This window comes from Streptopelia decaocto, assembly GCF_964273445.1.
Source record: "Streptopelia decaocto genome assembly, chromosome: 6".
NCBI classification, from domain to species: domain Eukaryota; kingdom Metazoa; phylum Chordata; class Aves; order Columbiformes; family Columbidae; genus Streptopelia; species Streptopelia decaocto.
This window is the reverse complement of record NC_138660.1, coordinates 46,616,726-46,637,023: the sequence shown is the minus strand read 5'-3', so window position 1 is coordinate 46,637,023 and position 20,298 is coordinate 46,616,726. Positions and strand designations below refer to the sequence as shown.

The 20,298-nt window shown below is 38.7% G+C and overlaps 1 protein-coding gene and 1 long non-coding RNA gene across 4 annotated transcripts in view; one reads left to right on the top strand and one right to left on the bottom strand.

Annotated features, from left to right (window-relative positions):
- ITGA6 (integrin subunit alpha 6) overlaps positions 1-18,403 on the top strand; it is a 45,893-nt gene extending 27,490 nt beyond the window's left edge. For 2 of the 3 annotated variants that reach the window (XM_082056585.1, XM_082056586.1), the window contains 20 exons: positions 411-621; positions 1,089-1,282; positions 1,419-1,507; positions 2,194-2,321; positions 4,033-4,128; positions 4,641-4,702; positions 5,948-6,105; positions 6,991-7,146; positions 7,873-7,988; positions 8,901-9,090; positions 9,175-9,258; positions 9,450-9,529; positions 9,684-9,761; positions 9,866-9,968; positions 11,087-11,260; positions 12,168-12,266; positions 12,649-12,759; positions 12,844-12,942; positions 13,287-13,412; positions 16,342-18,403. In XM_082056585.1, coding sequence (XP_081912711.1) covers positions 411-621; positions 1,089-1,282; positions 1,419-1,507; positions 2,194-2,321; positions 4,033-4,128; positions 4,641-4,702; positions 5,948-6,105; positions 6,991-7,146; positions 7,873-7,988; positions 8,901-9,090; positions 9,175-9,258; positions 9,450-9,529; positions 9,684-9,761; positions 9,866-9,968; positions 11,087-11,260; positions 12,168-12,266; positions 12,649-12,759; positions 12,844-12,942; positions 13,287-13,412; positions 16,342-16,500 — 2,513 coding nt within the window. In that variant the 3' untranslated portion in view covers positions 16,501-18,403. Of the gene's footprint in view, positions 1-410; positions 622-1,088; positions 1,283-1,418; positions 1,508-2,193; positions 2,322-4,032; positions 4,129-4,640; positions 4,703-5,947; positions 6,106-6,990; positions 7,147-7,872; positions 7,989-8,900; positions 9,091-9,174; positions 9,259-9,449; positions 9,530-9,683; positions 9,762-9,865; positions 9,969-11,086; positions 11,261-12,167; positions 12,267-12,648; positions 12,760-12,843; positions 12,943-13,286; positions 13,413-14,769; positions 14,900-16,341 lie in introns of all 3 variants that reach the window. The other variant, XM_082056584.1, reaches the window with a different exon arrangement.
- Positions 2,360-16,376, bottom strand: LOC309441668. Its single transcript, XR_014184444.1, has 3 exons — positions 16,245-16,376; positions 5,050-5,101; positions 2,360-3,022 (listed from the first exon to the last, which is right to left on the bottom strand). It is a non-coding gene; the product is annotated as an uncharacterized lncRNA (long non-coding RNA).
- Positions 18,404-20,298: the final 1,895 nt, after the last annotated feature.

Below are 20,298 nucleotides of genomic sequence, written 5' to 3'. Positions count from 1 at the left end.
ATATAAAATACTGTGCTTGTGCTGCACACTTTGCATGTTGCAATTGCATGGCATTGACTTGTACTTAGGAAGTTTTACAATAATTTATCCGGAGGTGAAATACTTGAGCTATATTCAAGTGGTAAGGTCTAGTCATGATCTCGTATTTGGTGTCCGTGAAAAGTAGATCTGAGCGAGCAATGAAATAATAGTTTTGTGGGGAAAATACTTAAATGTCATGTTCAGAGAAGTGTAGATTTGTAAACATGCATCCACTGATCCTAATAGAAATAGAGACTTAGTATATCATGTTCTGTTTTAGTTAAACCTTCTATTCAATATACCACTTTAATATAGTAGGGGAATTAATTTTTGCTATTAACAATGCAAGCCATAAGTTTGTTTATATTTTATTTCTTCCTCTGTTAAAGGTTTCTCTTTGGACTCTGGTAAAGGAATTGTCTCCCAAGATGAGATGACTTTTGTGTCTGGTGCCCCAAGAGCCAACCACAGTGGAGCAGTTGTTTTACTGAAAAAAGAGAAGAATCAGAGAGCACTTTCACTGGAGCACATGTTTGAGGGGGAAGGACTGGCCTCTTCTTTTGGCTATGATGTTGCTGTTGTGGATCTCAACAGTGACGGGTATGGCCTTGGTTAACTCCTGCTGCCCATGTAACGCAGGATGGTGATCTGGTTTGTTTCTGCTTTGGTTTTTGACGTTAGAAATACAAGGAATGCCAAATCCCATCTTCCATATTTTGCTGGAGGAAGTGGCAACATCTCACAGAAACAGTGAGGACACAGTCTACATTTCTAATTGTAGAAGAGTTTTATTTAGATTTAAACAATTGTGTAAACAAAGAAAGAAGAAATAAATGTCACACCCAAAGCAGGCCCTAGGAGATCCTTGTATGTCTGTCATGAAGGGACTGTAATCCGGTTGTAGTACCAGTGGAGCTGTTGTTGCTCAACCAGTTTAATGTGCTTTTTAGTCTTTGTTCAGCAGCTCTCTGGCTGGCTGACCTCCAGACCAGTCTGAGCTGATCAGGTATTTTTCACCGTTCTTCTGTAAAAGCACTGGGTTTTTTGTTTTTTTCTTGAATTCTAAGATGGCAAGACATTGTTGTTGGAGCCCCGCAGTACTTCGACAGAAGTGGCGATATTGGTGGTGCTGTGTACATCTACATTAACCGGCAAGGCAAATGGGAAGGAGTAAAACCTGTTCGCTTAAATGGAACCACTGACTCCATGTTTGGTCTTGCAGTTGAAAATGTTGGCGACATTAATCAGGATGGATATCCAGGTGAGCAGAAAACAATTCCAGTAAAAATGTATGTGACTTTTTTTGCTGATGCCAGACTTGGCACAGCTTACCCTTATGATTACAAGCTGCAGAACGAGCAAGAATGATTTTAGGTGTTGCAACTTATTTTCAACAGATATTGCAGTAGGGGCTCCATATGATGGTTTTGGCAAAGTATACATTTATCATGGATCCAAGAATGGAATAAATACAAAACCAGCACAGGTAATGAAATAACCTTTACTATATATAATTAGTCTTGCACATAATTAAAGAAAAAGTTGCAGAAAAGCTACAGGACTCTTCAAAGATTGCACTGCTGACCAGAAAGATTAGGAGTTATTGATTTTAATACACATCTTTCCTTCTGGAGCAGTCATTTGGCACCACTAACATATATGAAAGGAAAAAGGCATGTAGAAGTGTACTTTTTTTTTTTTTAAAGAAATTTGGGGGTTTGAAAATAGTTTCTTCATTTTCTCTTTCACTACTACTACTCCGCTTTTTAAATAAAGTTGCTTATGCCTTTTTGTTTTTTTCTTGAGGATAACTGTTCAGTCTGCAAGGTGAGAAGGGAACTTGATTACACTTCTAGAACACTGTTAGAATACTTGCCAGAATGTTTTCAGTTTCAAGTGCCTATACTGCATAAATATTATGAACAAAGATAAGCTTGGAAACATTTCTATGTAAAACAGCCCTTTCTTGTACTCATTGGTATCGCAAAGTAACTTGCTGGAAGAAAAACAATCTTGGCACTTCAGTGACATTTACCTCAACACAGAGGCCCTATTACCTTCTGTCTCTTCTTTTTTCTTTTCCTGGCCATAAGACAATGATATTTACTTGTTACGTATTATACTGTTATAGCTTTGAAATGTCTGAATTCCCTCAATCTGTTTGCTCTTTAGATTCTTGATGGTGAAAAAACAGGCACCCATTTCTTTGGTTATTCTATTGCTGGAAACATGGACCTGGATAAAAATTCCTACCCTGATATTGCTGTTGGTTCCCTTTCAGATTCTGTATCTGTGTTCAGGTATTATATACAGAACTGTAACTAATTACACTAAGGGTTTGGTTTTAGTTTTTTAAAAACAAACTGCTTGGAAGTAACAAAAAGCTGTTTGGCCTGGAGTGTATTTTTTCTTCTAGAAGTTTGAAATTCTGCAGGATATTTTTTTTAATTCACAAAATTGGGGTTTTTTATCCCTCTCTTATCCCTGCAATAAATACAGGGCAGAAGGGTGAATGTTGGACAGTGAATTGGAGCGCTGATGTGTGCAGTGTAACTGTACCTCAGCTTTGCCCTGTGGTAACTTACTTGCACGCCCATGTCCTTTGATGGAATTAAGGGTGAAAAGAAAAGTTAACGGATACATTTGCTAGAGCTTTTGTTTGCTGGTGTTATATAAATCTAATCCTGCTTTATTGAAGATTGAGCAAAACAAAACAAACCCCCTATTTCATAAGGGAGGATGCAGAAGCAGTGAGGGGTACGGCCTTGCTGAGGTTGCAGTGGGGTCCAGGAAACAGCCGTAAGGAAGCGCTTGCAGACAGGATCCTTTAGATTGCTGTAGCACGTGCCTTAATTAGGCATGAGGTTACAGTCTTTTACAGACCTCTGCTTTTTCCCAGTTCAATGTACTGTCATGTTGAATCACTGGTAATGAGCAGGAAGAGGCCTGTTCCCTCATCAGAGCTGTGGATCCTGCATCAGGTTCAAGTCTGTGGTGGTTTCTGTCAGGTCCCAAAGGAAGAGGAGCAGAAACTCCACAACTGGTTATCTCAATCTTGGGGATGAAAAACAACTCTGCCTTTCAGGCAGAATGACGTTTCCTACAATTTTTTTATGATCCTATCTCTTATGATACAGTATCTGTGTACGTAGTTGGAATGTTCTTAAATACACTGAAACAGCACTCAGCAAAAGCAACTAATACTGTGTGGGGAAGAGAACAGAGTAGATGAACGGTAATTAGTTAGATTATGAAGTGTTCTGCTGACTCAAAAGGAGCCTTAATAATTTGCTGATAAGGGCAGTACAAAAACTTCTACAAAGGTGAGAACGGAAACCTTTATGGTGAGGAGCAGTGAAAGGGGTGGCCCAGCTAAAAGACATTTGCTAGAAAAGGAGGTGGTGGCTTATGGGGCATTTTAAACAACCCTTAAATACTTTGATGAGAACAGAGTCAGCTCATTAATTTGTTCATGTGAACTGTCCTTTCTTGTCCCTCCCAAAAAGGAAGAGAAAGGAAAAGTTGTCAGGCTGAATTATGGTTACAGCCCAAGTGTGGAGGAGACGGGAAATGAAAATCTTGTTTCCCACAGCCCCCCTGGCTGCACGTGGAAGCTGTTGTGAGCATTAATCTGCATGAACTGTAGTACCTACAGTTGTTCACAGGGGCTGGATTACCATTGGGTTGGAAACCATTGCTTTGAATTTTCTGCTTTTTATGAGTATAAAATGACAACCCCAACCTCACATTAATACACTCTGCTTCCTGTCAGGCACTGAATACAGTTGTAGTCATTTTTTTACTTGCTTTGTGTAGCTTTAAGTAGTTTTCTTTTGTTTCTAACCATTATAAAAGACAAACTTTGTGTTTAATGGGGTGTCTCTGTTGCAAATCAGTGCAGGCATGGATATGGCATCTGGGATTTACATGAATTGTTTCCTTTATCTTAACAGAAACTTTTCCTTTCCCCCCCGCTTCTTTTTTAATTCCCCATTTTTCCCTCAAATGAAGATCTCGGCCTGTGATAAGCATTAGAAGGAGCATTACAGTACAGCCTGACAGAATTGACCTAAAGAAAAAGAACCCTGAGGACCCTAGTGAAATATGGTAAATTTTTAAAAAATTATAACAGCAGAAGCCTCACTGTATTGAGTTTTCTGTTGTCAGAATTCATTCAGACAGTGATGATGTCAAAGTGAAGGGATATGACGGTCATGCAGGTTAAATGTATTTACATTTCATCATTTTGACTTCCTGAATTTGGTGTGACTACTGTGCTAAAGACAAGGTGTGCAATATGTGCTGTTCATCATGTCCCTTTTTGAAAATGAAACTCACTTTGCCACTTAAGACTTCTAACACTTACAAATATCTTAACTTGGAACAGCTTTCTCGTGAGTAGAGATGTAAAAGCAAATGCCAGAAAATAGTTTTTCTAATTGATTATTAACATTTCTTTCTTGATTTGTAATTGAGTTTAGTAAGCAGCAAATTACTGTTCTAGCATGAAAAACACAGTCATAGGACTGATAATATCAGTCAGTGGGTTATTAAAACTTTTCATTCTGTTGGCCCGTGCCGTATTAAAGTTAATATTAATTTCTTGGCACTTTTTACAGGATGGATGTGAGAGCATGTTTTCAATATACTGCAAACCCCAGTGATTTAAATCCAAGAATAAGTAAGTTTTGAAGATAAATATTTTTATCTGTTTGTCCCGTGGTTTCTCTTTTGTTTTTTCTTTCGAGCATATCAGGGAAGAGTAGTACTCAAATTATAGTGACTCTTTGCAGACTGTGACTGTGATATCAGCTATTGCACTGTTTGTATTTAGAATAATGTATTGAGTGTCATGCTGGTGTGTTAGGAAGTTCTGTGGATGACAGACTGAACTGAAGCTTTCTAGATAATATAATGGCCACTGAGCAAATGGCTGCCATACAGACAAAAACATTTTGCCTCTTAGGTTAGTTTTAAACCCTCATTTTATTTATCATTAGTAAGCATTATTTCTTATTGGAGACTTACCCTATAAAAGAGTGTTCTGTATTCATGAAAATGGTTTTGTGGAAATCAGTAACTGAAACGAAAAGTCTTTATATTAATAGGAGTCTGGAAGACTGTGCCATAAATATAGTTAAAAATGTAAAGCATTAGTTTCTCATGTCTCCTGTTTTGTCTTGTTACAACGCTGCTTTTACTACACCTCAGAAAGATCTGTAGGGTTTTGAGAGGAAATGAGAAGAATTTTAAGCCCAAACCTCCTCCTTTGTTGTCTTTAGTTTCTCAGTTACTTGTAAAATCCACAGGATGTGCTCGAATAAGGTCCTGGCCCTTCAACAGGTGAAGCAGGCAGCTCACAGTGCCCGTCTGCACACTCCAAGGTCTGCCACACTGGGTGCTGCTCCCAGCCTTGCAACGCTGACTTAGCTCAGTGAATGCAGAGATGATTAATGCACAGAGTTCACATCTATTAAAACATGCCTCCGCATACAACTAGAAAGCTCTGCTCACGCTTTTGCTTTCAGCATTAAAAGTGTACCTTGACCTCAAAATCCTGCGGGCTGGGACAAACCAGGAACCAAGGTCAGTATTGGCAGTGTTGTGTCTCAGCCCTCTGCTGGCTCCAGCGGCAATCACAGCTCAGCCAGCTCTGCAGGCTGCTCAAGGGAACGGGCTGCTGCTGCAATACAGGGCTTAGTTCAGAACTTTCCTTTAGATCCATGCCCAGGGCACCTGGTCCTCGACTGAAGAGGGACAAAACTGACAGATGGGGCAAGTTTTGTAAGTAACTGAAAACAGTTTGTGAAGCCCAGCACTGGCTGAAAGAGTCTTCTAGAATAATGTTGTAGAGATCAAACTTGGAGAAATTAAAGTTCTTTTAAATCATTTTTTAATGATTACCTACTTTATTTCTTTATCCTAGAGATCAACTATACATTTGAAGCAGAAAATGAGAGGAGGCAGTTAGGCCTGCCATCTAGGGTACGGTTTAAAGACCACCTGTCTGATCAGTTCACTGCAAGTACAACCCTAAGGGGGCAGAACTCAAGAGAGTGTGTGACAACAAAGCTTGTACTGCAGGTAAGGCAAAGTTTTGTATTTGTTCTTCATTTAGATCCATGTAAAACAAAAGCATGCTCTTTTTTTCAGCCTCCTGGTACCTTTGTGTGTAACTTAAAAGTCACATGCAATATAAAGCTTCAAAACTAGAAAACAACCGTAGTTAAGTAGTACCTTATTATTCCCTGCACACATGCTGCTTCTTCCTGTTGCCTTTTGTACAAAGGATGAATAGCGGTTGTAGCTACTGCAGTGTGCTATGGGGTCAACAGAGCTGAACTAATTCAGACCAATACAGAGGGAATGAACAGCAAAAATGGAGCTGTTTCCAGCAGAACTAATTGTTACAGAATTTCAGTGTGACTAGCTAGGAAAACAATTTTCACCCCCAGGTTCTGGAGGGGACGAATGGGCAGGACGAGCAAGCTTGGTGTGTTCGCTCCGACTTGGCTGCAGCGCTGGCCCTTGGAGGTCGCATTGCTGCAGGAGCTCAACAAATTCTCTGTGGCTCAGCAGCAACGAGCCTCCAAGGCTGCTTCTGACCACAGCAAAGTCAAGAGCTTCAACTTACGCAATAGAAAGCAAGCGTGGTGTTTTCCTGTTGTAGTGTGAATTTCATTTGCCTGAGTTACCACCTGTTGTTCCTAGGAATTCTTAACGGTGAGAGAAATCATCAGATCAGAAAGCCAGACAAAAAAACAAAACAAAACCAAACCAAACTTGTGTTTTTGTGCATTTTAAAAAAATGTTGGGTTTCTGTACAAGAGATAGTTTTAATACTGCAGAATGTAGCAGCAAAGATTTTGCTTTACTGCTGTTCTAAAATGTATATCAAAAGCCAGCCTTTGTGGTGTTTTTTCTTCTCTGCACTGTACACTAATTATGCCATTTAAAATATTTTAACAGGAAAAGATTAAAGATAAGCTACGCCCCATTCCAATATCAGTGAGTGTTAAAATTGCTGGCCTGGAATCTAGCTCAGCATCCACAAGAAAAGAGAGAGCACTTCCAGATCTTATACCAATTCTAAATTCAAATGAATCAGAAACAAAGACCACAAAAGTAAGCCTTTCATACATTTTTTTCCCATAAATCTGCACTTTGACAAATCACTGAATTTTAAAGACTTAGAAAGCTAAATTATGATCAAAGGAAATAACTGGGGTAGCACTGAACTCATACTGACTTGTATTTTATATTTTGTTATGAACTTGTTACAAAATGTTATGAACTAGATCCTGTGTTTCTTTTGCAACAAAAGTGTAGATGGTATAGCTGCTAGGTTTTTTTCCTCTCCCCAACAAGTTTAGGAGGAAATGTACTTATGATTAAAAATGGAAATCCATCGTCTCCTGCTATGAACACTTGTCCCACATCACAAAATTATGTACTTTCTAATTCTTCTATGGTTAGGATGCTGTAGAGCATTAGAGCACTGCAGCAGTGATATAAAAGAAAGGGAATATCTCAGGTAAGAGATCTCATTTCCTCAACGCTCACTCATTGAGGAGTCAGACTCAAGGATGTTTTTCCTCATTAGAAGTGTACCTCTCACTTAGAATTATCTCACTCTGCCTCTTAGTCACATCTAAAGTTTTAAATTGTCAGCATCAAGGGCTGTGTCTCATAAAGAAAAACCCTTGACAGGTGAGAAGATGTTAAAAGCTTACTCTGTTCAGGAAAGTGTCTCTTGAGTTCCCTGTAGATGCTTCATATGGTGCATGTCAGAAATGTTGTTTTACGCTGTTATCATGTGGCATGCAGTGAAAGTGCTTTGGTTTGATTTAGGTGGAGTTCTTAAAAGAAGGATGTGGAGAAGACAATGAATGTCACAGCAATCTGAAACTTCAGTACCGGTTTTGTAGTCGAGAAGGAAATGAAGACAGGTTTACTTATTTACCAATGTAAGCCTTGATTAATGCATTGCTAAAATTCAGGTTCTTAACAAGTGCTTAGATGTACTTTTAGGACAGAGTTTTGGGAGACAGAGCAGCTTTGTTCCACGACGCTGGCAAACAGGGCCCTGTGCAGGGTGGGGATCGTGGGGGAGTGGGAGTGAGCTCTGGAAGAGAAGTAGTGGTACAGAGTTACATGGATACAAAGTGGCCCCAACTTGTGCAGGTGTGGGCTACAAGTTAGAAAAAATGTTTCTAACTGCTACAGAAATGAGATGCTGAACCAGCCCTCCAGTAGTTTATTGTGTGTGGTACTGTTAACTATTTTTAAGATTAAATTTGATTGCGAGTATGACAACATAATATGCTGTAGTCTAGTAGTGTAAGACAAGCAGTTAGAGAGAAGTGACAGAGAAATCATTTCACCATAACACTCCCCTAACACCCACTGCACCTCCTCCTGGGGGGGCTGGTGAAACTGGAAGGGACGTGTGAAAAACAAAAAGGAAGTTTGTTCATTTAGTGTCACCAGTCTGGTTACCTTTAGCTGTGGGTGCCACAGTCTGACTTGGAAGCCAAAACCACATCTATTTTACAAGAAAAAAGAAGGTCTGTAGATTTATTCAGAGAAAATTCATCACCATTAAACATGAGCCAGATGCAAGTGCTGGTTCAGAAATACTAGAAACTCTTGATTACTTGAGAGGTGTTTCAGTCTGTTACAGCCTGTTAACTGCTGGGCACTTTGTGACAAAATACTGGTTTTTGGAAAAAAACCCTATGACCATTCATGTGTTCATGGTCTTACAGTAATTATTCCCTAATAGGGGGAGTTACATTTGGTAAACCGTAGTAAGAAGCAAACTTTCACATGCATTTGTTTTCCTAATGCACACGACCCTGTGCGCTCTGTTTCTGTAGTGAAAACGGCACGCCAGTACTTGTTCTGAAAGATCAGAAGGATATTGCCCTGGAAATAACAGTGACAAACAGTCCATCTGATGCAAAAAATCCACAAAAAGACGGCGAGGATGCATATGAAGCTAAACTGATTGCAACTTTTCCTGACAGTCTGACGTATTCTGCATTCAGGGAGATGAGGGGTTATCCTGTAAGTATTTTTAAGATAAAAGATATTCAATTTTAAAAATATCTACAGCTCATTTTTACTTCTAAATGTATTCTGTTTAATCAGGAAAAACAGCTAACGTGTGGTGCAAACCAAAATGGTTCTCAAGCAGAATGTGAACTTGGAAATCCTTTCAAAAGAAATTCAAATGTAAGTTGCACCTATTTTATTCAAGTTATAAAATCTTATTCTTGACTGCAGTTTGTTTCTGTGTGTCATAACTGGAAATTTGATTTGGATCTGTCTTTTTAACTCTAGAGCTTGATGATTTATTTCTATAATATTGCATATATTGTTATATTTCATAAATGTTCATGCATTTCATGGATCTTCTTGTCTAGGTAACCTTTTATCTGATCTTGAGCACCACTAAAGTTAATGTTGATACAACAGACTTGGATATTAATCTGAAGTTGGAAACGTAAGTTTTCTTTGTGTGTGCGTGCACATGCATGTTTTCATATACAGTTGTAAACATTTGGAATTAATTTGTTCTGTTCACAAAAGCAATTTAATAGTAAAGTGAAACCTGCTAGATTTGTAAAATAAACAGCACTGTTTCCTTTTCATTGTAGAACAAGCACTCAAGTTAATTCGACTCCAATTACAGCTAGTGCTAAAGTGGTTCTTGAATTGCTTTTATCACTCACTGGGTAAGTATTGATAGCATAACAAATGGAGAGGGCTGGGGATGACAGTTTTGCTGCAGACTTCATTAAAATCCAATTATTCTCCTTCCCCACCCCCACCTGAACAGAGTTGCTAAGCCTTCTCAGGTGTATTTTGGAGGCAACATCGTTGGTGAGAGTGCTGTGAAATCTGAAGAGCATATTGGAAACCTCATAGAGTATGAATTCAGAGTGAGTAATTTAGATTAATGCCAACAACTGCTTTTACTCAAATGAACAGCTTCTCTCTTCATGCATATGAACACTTGGAAAAGTTGCTGATTTTAAAATTGGCTTTTCTTGTCCCAAAATCCTGACTTCCTGATCAGATCATGCAGTCTGACTGCAGACTGGAGCTTCTTTAGGCCTTGAGGTTTTACGATCATATTTTGAGGGAGTGGCCTGAGGCTGGCTGTGCACGTTGTTCTTCAGCGCAGTCCTTGCGGTCAGTTGTATGGCATAAAACCCCACACAGGCAGGGATCAGAGCCTAAACCCAGCAGCCCAGGGGTGATCTGTGCACACAGCCAGCCAGCGTGGGCACTTGCTGCGTGCAGGGTTGAGCAGGTATGCAAAGACACTGCGGAATGTCTGTGTCTAGTTCACTCTTTTGGTCTTCTGCCTAACTAATAAATCAAGGAGAAGGCTAAGAGAGACGATTCTGGTTCTGTAACAACTCTGTTTATCAGCAAGAGAGTTGCTTTTTCTATGTCATTAAGGCAAGCCTTGCTGTCTTTGTACATAGTAGTTTGTCAGGACTGAAGCCCATCTCTGTCAATCCTGTACTTCCTTCGGTGCCTGCATGTGTGTATTAAACTAGAAGCAGATAAAAGGTGTTTTAGAACTTGCTGTCATGAACAGTAACACTAAGAAAGCAAAAAAATAGGTTGGGAAACAACTTCCAGACTAAGGAGAGCAAGAGCTGGTTATCTTTCTATGTCAGAGTTACCCATAGACTTGCAATTTGCCTCAGTTATGTAACTGAATGATTTGTTAACTCTAAATTGGAGTTATTGTTGTTTCACATGAAGACAGATTTCTAAAAATTAACATCTTAAAAATCAACAGCTTACAGTTCATGGTAGGGAATTTTAATCCTTATACGTTTAAACTCTGTATTAACTTGCTATCCAAGTGCGTTAGTTTCAGTATATGCTCTGTCTTTATGCTCTGTTTCAATTGTCTTTCATCTGCTTTTAGATTTCCTGTTAGCTGCATGCTTAAAACTTGCCCAAGTCAATAACACCTTAGATTAAGACGCAAATCTCTTTAAAAAGTATTTCACAGTTTAAAGAATGTTTGTTTTAACAGGTAACTAACTTGGGCAGACCACTGAAAACATTTGGTACTGCTTCGCTGGACATCCAATGGCCGAAAGAAATTAGTAATGGCAAATGGCTGCTTTATTTGATGAAAATAGATTCCAAAGGCTTGGAAAAAGTCTCCTGTCAACCTGAGAATGAAATAAATAGTTTGCATGTTGCGGTATGTTCCCATGTGATAGTGGGCATAAGAGCTTGCCTCCAGAAGGATATATATTTTTTTTGTTGGGGTGTGGGTATGTGTGTGTGTGTCTTCAGCAGCTCAGAAACACACCACATGAGCGATGTATCAAGGGTTAAGCTTGTTAGTAGACTTCATAACAGCTAATGAGGGTAACATGCTAAAGGATGGATTCTGTGTCGTAGTCACTGTTTTTGCAATGGGCACCATTGTCATATGCTCTCTTAACAAATTTCATCAGCATGATTGATATTGCATTGAGGTCTTACACAGAAAACAATAAAAACCAGTAAATATCTCCCCAGCCTGCGGGAATTGCGTGGATTTTTTTTTTTTTTTTTTAAACAGAAAGGGCTTTCACTTAAATTCACTTATAAATTATCAGGCAAGTTTCATAGCCCTTCATTGTGCCTATCCAGCAAGATTTTTTTCCTAAACCCTGAGCCTTCATTTTCATAATGTTTTTTTTTTTCATATAATCTTAAGATCATTTGGGAGTTTTAATTTTCACCATTAAAACTGCATGCACATAAACCCATTCTTGTCAGGTCACTACACCAGTTAATTAAACTTTCAGTGCGTGTAATTAATATACAGTTCAAGAAAGATGCATCTTATTCTTTTAGCATAGTAACATTCATACCATTTATATAGAAAATGGAAGTAGCACTGAAAGCTGTGTAAATCTAAAACCCCCCTGACCTATTAAAAGTCAGTTAACCTTTCTTTAGGTAATCTAAAATTCTAGTGATTTTCCTGACTCTATTACTGACAATAAATGTGGTTATGTATGTAATATGTAAGGGATATGTAATGATGTCACTCATGCTGATCTTGGAACAAGAAGACACTCACTGAGCTCTTACTGTTCCTCCTCTCCCCCCCATAGGAATCCCAGAACTCACGAAGGAAACGTGAGGTTGCAGAGAAGCAGATCACAGACAGCAAAACATTTTCTTTGTTCTCAGAAAGAAAATACAAGACCTTGGTAAGCATCAACTAGTCTAGTCAGATGCCTCCTACTGCACTTGTAAGAGGGCTTTTCTGAGTTTGGCTGGGTGAAAGAAAGTATCTCTTTGCTCTTTATTTTTATCTTATATCCAAGTATCAATTATTTAAAAATTTGATCATTTAGATTATCTACTGAAGAGAGAAATAGGAAAGAATTTCTGCATAGTTATCTACATTAAAATAAACAGGTTATAGCATCTTTGTTGTATTTTCCTGTTGCTGTCAGGACAAACAGGTTTTGGTTCTTGCACATAAATATTGATGCATATAATCCAATTTTTAATTCGGGAGGGGGGAGGGATGCTTAAACAATCTGTGAGGATGTGTTTTTATTTACATGTAGAAATTTGTAATTGCAGGACTGCAATGTGAATGCACGCTGTGTGGACATAAAATGTCCCCTCAAGGGCTTAGACAGCAAGGCCTCTCTTGTGCTGCGTTCCAGACTGTGGAACAGTACTTTCTTAGAAGTAAGTTCTCTTACCTGCCATTTGGGGAAGGTCAGGGTTTTTTTTCTGTTCTGTGTCTAACGTCCATATTTTATTATGGAACAGGAATACTCAAAAATGAACTACCTGGACATTCTTGTTAGGGCTTCAATCAGTGTTCCTGCTGCAGCTAAGAATGTTAAACTCACAAATGAAGTTGCTCAGGTAGGCTAATCTTTTAATTCTAACTATATGTTATGATTGTGATGTTTCCAGCTTACCTCAATGACTGGAAAAAAAATAAACCATTTAAAACCAAAAGTAGGTAAAAGTTTAGCTTTTTAACTGAGTTCTGAATTTTTGACCATTTTTACCTTTAATCAGGTTGGAAAAATTCACTACTATATTGGAATGATACCAGTCAGAACTTTTTCTTCAAAAACATTTTAAAGATGGGAGAGAGAAGACATCTTGTCAGAAAAGAGATAACTGTATAACTTGTAGCTTTATATTAAACATGGATGCTTCTGAAATGCTCTTTCCATCATCACATATTTTCTCTCCTTTAGGTGCGTGTTACTGTCTTCCCTGCAAAACCCGTAGCACTGTACACAGGAGTGCCTTGGTGGATCATCGCGGTGGCTATTTTTGCTGGAATACTGATGCTGGCACTGTTGGTATTCTTACTATGGAAGGTGAGTTTTTATTCATCTGGTTATTTTACATTCCCTGGTTTACAACTGACTAGATAGCAAAATAATTAAGCAAATTAGTAAGTATTTTGATTTGGTTTTGGGACTCCAAACAGAGCAGCATTTGGAATGAGAATGGTTACATGGGAAGACTTGTTATGACATTTTTCTGTTTGCACGTCCTTAAAAGGAAGTATTTTGAGCTCTGGGCAAAACTGGAGACAAATATTCAGAGACCATATTTACTTTGATACCGGTGGATGCAGCTAACTGGGGCTTCTGCAGTTAGGTATGAAACTTCATGTGAATTGTCTGCAAATGTTTCAGCAGGGCTTTGTTCTTGTCATGTTAGAAATACCATTAAATGGATAGTAGATGAAAACCAAAAGATACAGAAATAATATATAGCCAAGTGTGGTGGTCATCTTCTGTAAGATTGGCTTCTTGCCTTAGAAATCCTAAAGGAGTAGATAAGTGTGTATAATAGAAGGGAAATAATTTGCAAAATAAAAAAATGAAGTACTTATTTTTCTAACTACTCTTGGCATTTTTACAGCTAATTGTGGTTCTAAGTGTAACAGGGCTGTCCTTTTGTTCTTAGTTTTTACAGGTATAAGCAGGTAGAATAGCAGGTGGTTATTCAGAAAGGTGACAAGGACTATCCTGTCTGTCACTTTCTTCTGGAGAAACTGCAGCAATTGGCTTTGCTGAGGAGCTGCTATTTGCTGCAGGTTACCTCTGACCCAATAGTTCAGACTTCCTTATTTTCTGATAAATGCCCAACACCAGCTGCAAATCTTCCTGATGAATTTTGGGTTATAAATACTAGTGTTTTACTGCACGTGAAAATACACACATTTTCAGACACACACACACAGTTTGAAATGCTTCTTTTGATGACAAACACTGAGTGGTCTTATGAAGGACAAACATTGTATTTCAGAGACAGTTACATGATTGGTTTAAAACATGCCTGTGTTGGACAGGTCAAAGCAGTACTCATTGTTGCTCTACCCTGTGTTTTTGTCTGTCCTGTGCACTAGTCCACAAACAGGTTTCTGTATAGACTTCTTTCTGATCTTCATAGCCAGCTTTAGTTGCTATGGACATCATTACAAGTGTAGCAAAACACATGGAAAATAATATTCTTTACCACAGGTTATTCTATTATTTTACAGATGGAGTGAGTCCAGGAAATTCTCAGATCTAGAAACAGATTTCTTGTGACTTTTTTTTTTTTTTGGCAACAAGCCTGTGCAGGGATAATGGGAAGATAGTTCAGAGTTCATTTAAGTCCGTTTTAATAGCTTTGACTTCTTCCAGTCTACAAAAATTGACTAAATACCTTGCTTCCTTGTAGTGTGGTTTCTTCAAGAGAAATAAGAAAGATCATTACGATGCCACATATCACAAGGCTGAGATCCATGCTCAGCCATCTGATAAAGAGAGGCTTACTTCTGATGCATAGTATTGATCTACTTCTGTAATTGGTAATTGATGATATTTTTTAATTTTTAGCTGTGGCACATGCTATGGGTGCGGTGGCTAACTATGAAGCTTTTACTGCTTATGTTCTATTAACTTTTGGATTTCAAACTATTGTACTCTCTTGCTCATTCTGTTGATAGATTTTCAGCTTTTGGTGCACCTGAACAAACACAGATGTTTGCCTTGATTTAAAAAGTTTTTATTTATTTCTTTAGAAAACATCTTGATCTGTTGCAGTGGTTTTTAGTCTTTTCTTTTTTATGTTTTAAAAGTGCAAGTAAGTTTTTAAGCTTGAGAGACGGTAGTCAACACTGCTGAGTGAAGATTTAAAGCTAAGACTACACGGATGATAAACTTGCTTTACTAACTTCTAGTGCATGCTGAAAGATGTTGCTTATAAGGAAAGGGGTTTTCATAATAAGAATTTAAATGCTGTGGAAACATCTGTTTTCCTTCAGTTCTAAGATACACTTTTCTAGGAACACACTTTCCTCTGCTGAAGCCACTAGATGCATGATGATTTATGCTTCTAGCAACCTTTATTCAACTTAAGATACAATATGCATGTACATTATAAGTGATGCTTGGGATGAGGGAGTGGGGAGGAATTCTTAACTAAAATATGTCAGAACAGTGTTTAATGAAATCTTAACCAAGAGATGGCTACAGATTGGGTCTGTGCTTTGATATATTTTCTTTTTAAATTCGGTTCCAACAAAAAACCCCACCACCCCAAATACTATGAACATTACCACTTTAACTTTTTTGTTTTTCCTAGCAGTATCTAATGACAGCTGGATGGCACAATGTCTCTTAACCTCAATCTTGATATCAGTGACCTATAAGCATGTAAAGCTGAGTGTCTACCAGTCATCATCTTTGTAACACTGTGGCCGTAACTCCATTTTGGTTTGAAAATTAATTTCTGTCCATTCCTCAATAGTTAATCAGTTGAGATGGTGCTTTGAAAAACAAGGCCCTAGTGTAATGTCTTGAAGGCCCTGGAAATCTTTCTGTGGGTTTTAAAGGTAAATCACATCACCATACAGGAAGATACTGAAGTATAATACATTCTTACCTGTGGTTCAGGAGAAGCAAGCTTTCCTGAACTATATCTACTACTTCGTGTAGCATTAAATTATGATAGGAATTAATAGATTTATAAAGACGACTTATGTGACTTGCAAAACAAATTTAGAAAGTTAGCAGAGGGAGTATTTTTAAGGTAGTAGATTGCCAGATTGTCAGACCGTGCCTTTTTTCTTAAGCTGCTGATGGAATAACTAACAGAGACCTGCTGGCTCACTACATTTTTGGCCTACAGCTTTTTGTTTTCGATATTCTTACCTGTGTGTCTGTGCAAAGGAAGAATGTACTGCCTCTACAGTTGTAGTACTTTGGCAGCAACTTAAACCTAAATTGTTCTTTCTCTTCTCTGCCCCAGTGTGGGTTCTTCCAGCGTTCTAGGTACGAAGACAGTGTCCCCCGATATCATGCTGTAAGAATTCGAAAAGAAGAGCGAGAGATCAAAGATGGGAAATATAAAGACCTTGAGACAAAACAGTGGTTCACAAAATGGAATGAAAATGAAAGTTACTCTTAGGGAAAAATTATTTTAATCCACAAAGTTCAGATAGAGGTTAATGCTTTAATTAACGGAATACTGATGGAGTTAGACCTATGAACACTATGGACATTCACCGTTTGATTGTAGATATTACTACTTACTTTGAGGCTTTTGTTTGCACAGTTAAAATTGCTTCAGACTTTATTTGCATTATTTAATTTCCAGACTGCCTCTTTTCCCCTTCAAATCTAACTCACATTTTAGAAGATACTGTATTGATTTGGGGTCTTTTCTGCAAAATATGCAAAACCACTATGGCAGACCTTTTCCTGTGATCACAGGTATGCAATGAATGCATGGTTAAGGTTAAGGTTAAGATAAGGTTCTCCATCCTTCCCTCAACACATAATCCATTATAAACACACACTGGCCTTAACACACTTCATTCAAGTCTAGTCTGAAGATCCGCAAATCTACTTTAGTCATAAGCCTTGCCTGCTGCAGTAGTTACGGTTTAACAAAAAGCATCATCTTAAATGACATGTGCAATAGGTCATATTGCTTTTTTTTTAAAGATCGGATTGTGCGATTCTTGCTCACAACAAATATACACAGGTTTTTTTAAAAGAGAGGCTTGAATATTAGATGTACTTTTTGTATATATATATTTTAGTCATATTTGTATTTATTTTTGTTATAAATCATCGTCTTTGACTAACTGCTAGGCCAAAGACTTAACTGAACCTTCAAATCCACTGTGTCTTTGAACTTCAGATTGTGAGACCTGAGGCTTTCACTGAATTTTAATAAATTACTGAAGGTGCCAATGCTTTCTAAAAATGTAAATATTTATTCCAATGATGTGTATGGGAGCTTTTTTTCCTGATACTTGTAACTTTATGCAACAGGAATTATCAGGTTTTGTAACATGATTTGTATATTACGTCAGACTATTTAATGATTTGGACACCAACAAAAAGTAGGGTTTTTAGATACAGTTTTGTACTTAGTGCAAGAAAGTGAGAGGTTCTCCGGAAACTGCTTCCCAGCTTCATAAGGATGTCCTGTTTAGCAAAAGGCACTGACTACTGCAACTGTTACACAGCACTTGAAGGAGGCTATAAAGCCCAGCTTACCTGAACTACGGGGATCCGAGCTGATCCACGTTGAGACTACTGAATCGTCTTGAATACCTGAATGTGGATAAAAGTAGAATCACATTGTTGTGTTTATCAGCAATCTAGTTATTGTAACATAACCGATAAAACTATTTAAAGAGTTTACTTTTTTAGCCATGTTCTAAAGTGTTGGTACTATTTAAGAATGAAGATTTAGTTCACAATTGTTTATTCCATGTGAAACAATATTCTGCTCAAAAAGTATGCATGTTTTAATTGCTAGTAATTTGAGCTATGCAAAAACCTCTTGGTACTTTTTCCCCTCATAGGGTAAAAACCTGCCAGGAGGGCAGTTGTCAAGTGTCTTATTTTTATTATTAACTTTGAACATACCTTCTTGGTAGGTGTGTTCACCTAAAAAGTTATCATTATAGAAAGTGCATTGAAACTCTTCTTCCTCCCAATGAATACTCTCAGTATGTTGTGAGCCCAATTTTATGAACATTTATACATGTATTTAGCTAAGTTTTTGAGCTTTCAAAACTCTAGGTTATTTGCTGAAAGGTTCAGCAGCATCAGGGGCCAGGCTCATCAGGGGCTAAGAACTTTGACAAAATGGCCTTGGATGTCTTAGCAGTGTCAAATGGCCATGAATGTCTTAGCAATGTCAAACTAAAAGTTCTTGAAGAAGTCATGTCACTAGTATACTTTTATCTCAAACTTTTTTTATACTGGCTAACAATGCATCATTCCATGATTAGAAATTACCTGTGGATATTTGTATAGGAGTGTGAAATAAAGTGTTTTTTTTTTTAATTAAACATTGCTCTGGTAATCATGATTTCTTATAATTAACTGAGGTAGCTACAGCTAAGTTCACTAGAAGGGCAAGCTGAACTCCCCCAGGCAAAGGGCAGAAACAGCAGCTGCAGGAGATGATAACACACAATCTCACACTTGCAGCTGCCTGCTGCTGTCCCCAGCATTGGTAAGAGTCCAGCATGGAGTCTGGCAGGGCAGGCTATGGCAGAGCACCATGGGACAGAGCTGCTCTGTCCCTTCACAGCTCCCTCCTGCTGCCCAGAGCCCTCTCAAGGCAAGCTGCCTTCTAAAAGCTTCTCTTCTGTGACTGGGGTGATGGGTACACCCCCCATGTTAGTCAAGGACCTCACATACCCTGTTGACCAGTGGAAGTCTGATCTGACAGTCAATTACATGCTTAGAGGGTACAGCTTCAGATCTACAAAACAATACAGAAAAGCCAAAAAGATGCAGGACTGCTCCCCCCCACCTCAAAAAAAAAAAAAAAACCAGAGAAAACCTGTGGTTTATCTCAATTTTTTAGGATGTTAACCCTCACAGGATGCTTTGCTGACATTTTGCTGAAAGGCCTTTTGATGTAAAAAGGCCTGAAGCTAAGGGTTAGGAGGATACCTGCTAGACCAATGTTTGGTGTTGCAGCCAAGAAACTTCTAGGACTAGAACTGGGAGATGCTGCTAGATCCATCAGAGCAAAAAGATGTGGACCAAACCAGCTTTTATTAAACATTTACATAACTATACCCACAAACATTTGTCCATAACAAGACAAAGTATGGACTAGGAGAACAGTTAAGTAGCTGATCATAGGCAATACAGTACAAATATAGGACATTAGGTTTCATATATGCTCATATATACTAGACACATATAATACTAGACTAGTATATACTATATACACAGTGTAACTATGCTATATATCACAGAATCACAGAATTGACTGGGTTGGGAAAGACCTCAGAGATCATCGAGTCCAACCCTTGGTCCAACTCCAGTCCGTCTACTAGATCATGGCACTAACTGCCATGTCCAATCTCAGTTTAAAAACCTCCAGGGACGGCGAGTCCACCACCTCCCTGGGCAGGCCATTCCAATTCCTGACCACTCTCTCTGTAAAGAATTTATTTCTAATATCCAGCCTAAATTTCCCCTGGCAGAGTTTAAGCCCATGCCCCCTTGTCCTATTGCTAACTGCCTGGGAGAAGAGACCAATCCCCACCTGGCTATAACTTCCCTTCAGGTAGTTATAGAGAGTGATGAGGTCACCTCTAAGCCTCCTCTTCTCCAGACTAAACAACCCCAGCTCCCTCAGCCTCTCCCCATAGGTCTTATGTTCAAGTCCCTTCACCAGTCGTGTTGCTCTTCTCTGGACTCGCTCCAGCACTTCAATGTCTTTCCTGAACTGAGGGGCCCAGAACTGAACACAATACTCCAGGTGTGGCCTCCCCAATGCAGAGTACAGGGGAAGGATCACTTCCCTTGTCCTGCTGACCACGCTATTTTTGATACAGGACAGGATACCGTTGGCCTTCTTGGCCACCTGGGCACACTGATGGCTCATGTTGAGCTTCCTGTCAATTAGTACCCCCAGGTCCCTTTCTGTCTGACTGCTCTCCAGCCACTCTGCGCCCAGCCTGTAGCGCTGCAGGGGGTTGTTGTGACCAAAGTGCAGCACCCGGCACTTGGCCTTATTGAACTTCATCCCATTGGAATCAGCCCATTTTTCCAGTCTATGCAGAGCCCTCCTGCCTTCCAGCAGGTCGACACTCCCTCCCAACTTGGTGTCATCAGCAAATTTGGTCTCAATCCCCTCATCTAAATCGTCAATAAAGATGTTAAACATATATGTATATATGCACATATAAAAAACATAATGTACATTTGCACTGTAGAGAGA